Source organism: Mizuhopecten yessoensis, unplaced genomic scaffold, assembly GCF_002113885.1.
Source record: "Mizuhopecten yessoensis strain PY_sf001 unplaced genomic scaffold, ASM211388v2 scaffold9341, whole genome shotgun sequence".
In the NCBI taxonomy this organism is placed as follows: domain Eukaryota; kingdom Metazoa; phylum Mollusca; class Bivalvia; order Pectinida; family Pectinidae; genus Mizuhopecten; species Mizuhopecten yessoensis.
In genome coordinates this window covers 152,980-156,784 of record NW_018407999.1, presented here as the reverse complement: position 1 = coordinate 156,784, position 3,805 = coordinate 152,980, and the positions used below count along the sequence as shown (strand labels likewise).

General features: G+C 40.4%; 1 protein-coding gene across 1 annotated transcript; it reads left to right on the top strand.

Moving 5' to 3' along the window:
- Positions 1-998: 998 nt before the first annotated feature.
- On the top strand, positions 999-3,408 carry LOC110457849 (28S ribosomal protein S31, mitochondrial-like). Its single transcript, XM_021509290.1, has 3 exons — positions 999-1,011; positions 1,108-1,260; positions 2,681-3,408. Exons 1-3 carry the CDS (start codon positions 999-1,001, stop codon positions 2,941-2,943), a joined length of 429 nt encoding a protein of 142 aa, XP_021364965.1. The 3' UTR covers positions 2,944-3,408.
- Positions 3,409-3,805: the final 397 nt, after the last annotated feature.

Here is a 3,805-nt window from a genome sequence, read left to right as displayed (position 1 = left end):
ATACCCCAATACTGTGTGTCGGGGAAATACTGGTGTAATACCCCAATACTGTGTGTCGGGAAATACTGGTGTAATACCCCAATACTGTGTGTCGGGGAAACACTGGTGTAATACCCCAATACTGTGTGTCCAGGAATACTGGTGTTATACCCCAATACTGTGTGTCAGGGAATACTGGTGTATACCCCAATACTGTGTGTCATGGAAATACTGGTGTAATACCCCAATACTCTGTGTCGGGAAATACTGGTGTAATACCCCAATACTGTGTGTCGGAGAAATACTGGTGTAATACCCGAATACTGTGTGTCGGGGGAAATACTGGTGTTATACCCCAATACTGTGTGTCGAGGAATACTGGTGTAATACCCCAATACTGCGTGTCGGAGAAATACTGGTGTAATACCCCAATACTGTGTGTCGGGAATACTGGTGTAATACCCCAATACTGTGTGTCGGAGAAATACTGGTGTAATACCCGAATACTGTGGGTCGGGGGAAATACTGGTGTTATACCCCAATACTGTGTGTCAGGGAATACTGGTGTATACCCCAATACTGTGTGTCATGGAAATACTGGTGTAATACCCCAATACTCTGTGTCGGGAAATACTTGTGTAATACCCCAATACTGTGTGTCGGGAATACTGGTGTAATACCCCAATACTGTGTGTCGGGGAAATACTGTTGTTATATGTATACCCCAATACTGTGTGTCGGGGAAATACTGGTGTAATACGTATACCCCAATACTGTGTGTCGGGGAAATACTGGTGTAATATGTATACCCCAATACTGTGTGTCGGGGAAATACTGGTGTAATACGTATACCCCAATACTGTGTGGCGGGGAAATACTGGTGTAATACCCCAATACTGTGTGGCGGGAAATACTGATTGCTGTTTAACTTTCGCCTTTATCACATTAGGGAATGTTAAAATGTTATTACACAGCATGCCATATGTCATTATGGAATGTAAAGGTTGAACTGGTTGAGTATGGATTTTACCAGTGAGTACGAATATTTGACCCAGAGAAAGTTTTCTGGTGCACAGAATTTTACTGCGGTGATACGACAATGACAAGTAAAACCTTTGTGTTTGATAGAGTCCCCACGAATAGAGTGTCCTCTGTGGGACAAACTCCAGGCAGAGGAAGAGAGTGAGAGGAGAAGAGCTTTCCATGTGAACAACTTTGACAGGATGATCAGTCTTACTGAGGAGGGCAAGCTTTGGAAATTCCCCATCAATAACGATCAAGGTAAGTATCCGGTTGGGTGAAAGCTCAACTTTCTTTCTGCTTCATCACTTGTGTGTATTTGAAATATATTTAGTATTGAAAGGGGAACCTTAAAACATTCTTAATGTATTTAGAATCTAAACGTTAGGTTTTAGGACAGTTTATAATCCGCCACTCAACAGGGAAATGGAGTCTGTCTGTGTGTCCATCCATGCATTTGGTTAAGAATTGCTCTCATCTATATCTTGCTTACTACAAGTGCTATGTTGATTATACTTGTATCAGTTGTGTATCTAGAGTTGCTCTACTGAATGCATATTGCGGATGCTGATTTTGACCTATATTTTACGTTTCATTGACTTGGTTAAGAAGAGTTGCTCTCATCCATATCTTGCCTACTGCAAGTGCTATGTTGATTATACTTGCATCAATTGTGTATCTAGGGTTGCTCTAACTGAATGCATATTGAGGATGCTGATTATGACCTATATTTCATGCTTCCTGTTTTTAATGACATTTGCACTGGGAGCGGGGGATATATCGATGACAACGTCTTCTTGTTGCAAATGTATTTTTTTTCTTTTTCTTAATCATGGCCCTTTCAACAAAAGTTGTATTAACTTGCAGGCATTTGATATAGATCATGGCTGTTTGATACATAGACATGGTTTACCTATGTTGGCATGTTACAACATTTACATGCACTGCCAGGCAGCCATCTTGGATCGATTCTAACAGTTAACGTTTGTTATCATTGTGTGTCAAAAAGTACAGAAGAGTTCTTTTGAAGTTTCTATCAAGGCTTCTCCTGTTTTGGGTTTTCTACTGAATTGCTCAAAAAGTAAATTACAGATAATTTTTAATTGATGTAGATGGTTCTTCCTGTTCCCTTAACCCTTTCACCCCTATGTAACTTTCAAAGACTCTACCATGCATTGATCTGGATGAGTCCTTTATGGTCTACAGTGGTGAAAGGGTGAAATTGTCCATATCCTACCATTTCTTTTAGACTCGAAATTGCTTGATCAAAAGAAATCTCTCTGGATCTAGTTCACACAATAGTTACAATATATAGAATAGCAACAGAAGAGTTCACTTTGAAGGGTAATGTGAAACACCAGCTTCTAGCAGTATGAAGTTTGGATCCAATGTTACCACAATATACATTTTCTGTTAGCATGATCTTCTCCAAAAGATAGAAAGCAAAGATCAATCTTCTGTAGACCTAGTGGAGATATTTCAATGGTGGTTGCAAAGATACGGGAACTGCGGTTAGCTACGTGTGGATTGATAGTCCAATAATAGAACCTTCCCCTACCTTCAGAAATTTCCAACCCAAGGGGTGATTTATTCAGTTGTCGAAGGTTATATATGCTAGCAACAGAACACTCAATACAATGATGTTATACCTTCATAATCATTGTTAACTATTTCAATTAAGGTTGGACAGAAGAAGAGGATGTGTCGTTTGGTGAACATGTATTTCTCGACCCCCTTATTGAGGATTTTCCGAAGAAAGGACCGGTGAGACATTTCATGGAGCTTGTGACGGCAGGTCTGTCTAAAAATCCGCACATGACAGTGAAGGAGAAACACGATCATATAAACTGGTATCGCACATACTTCATTGAGAACCAAGACTTAATGCGAGAGGAATTAGGAGAGGAACACGGCACAATCAGAGAACCCCATCAGCCTGTGTAAACAGTCGCGGAGAAGGCGTGATACTCCATCAGCCTGTGTAAACAGTCGCGGAGAAGGCGTGATACTCCATCAGCCTGTGTAAACAGTTGGGGAGAAGGCGTGATACTCCATCAGCCTGTGTAAACAGTTGCGGAGAAGACGGGGGTGGTCTGTGAATTTAACAAGCAGTGTAAATGGTGTGTTGTGGCAAAGGTGGGGTTAGTTTGTGAATTTTACAAGCTGTGTAAATGGTGTGTTGTGGCAAAGGCGGGTTAGTTTGTGAATTTCACAAGCTGTGTAAATGGTGTGTTGTGGCAGTGGCGGGGTTAGTTTGTGAATTTCACAAGTTGTGTAAATGGCGGTTGAGAAGGTGGGGTTAGGTTAGTCAGTCTGAAAATTTCATAGACTGATTTCTTTCATAAATAAATATGTTAAAATGTATGTTCAAGTTGATGTCATTGAATTTGTTTTGTGTGTTCATATTAAAGGGACATCACGTGAAAAGGCGTTTTTTTTTTAATGAATGTATGTATTGTATGCACTTCCACTTATGTTACCTCGCTATCCCCATATTCATAGTCCGTTCCAAATGTCCAGTTTGACCACTTGAATTGTTCGGGAAAGCCCGGCTAAAAATAGCGCCGATAACGTCACCTGATTAGGCAGTAAACACAAGTGGTGCGAGCGAGATGAAACGGTTTACAAAGGGGCCCTCAGAGAGGGGCCGTCAGGCAACTGCAACTTCTTACCGCACTATGAAACCAAGTTATATGATTTCTAATTCCGTATTCAAACTTATTGAACAGTAATTATTCATCATCAGAAGTTAATTGCACACTTGCCAATATTAAGAATTTAAATTTATTTAGCTTTTAACATAAAT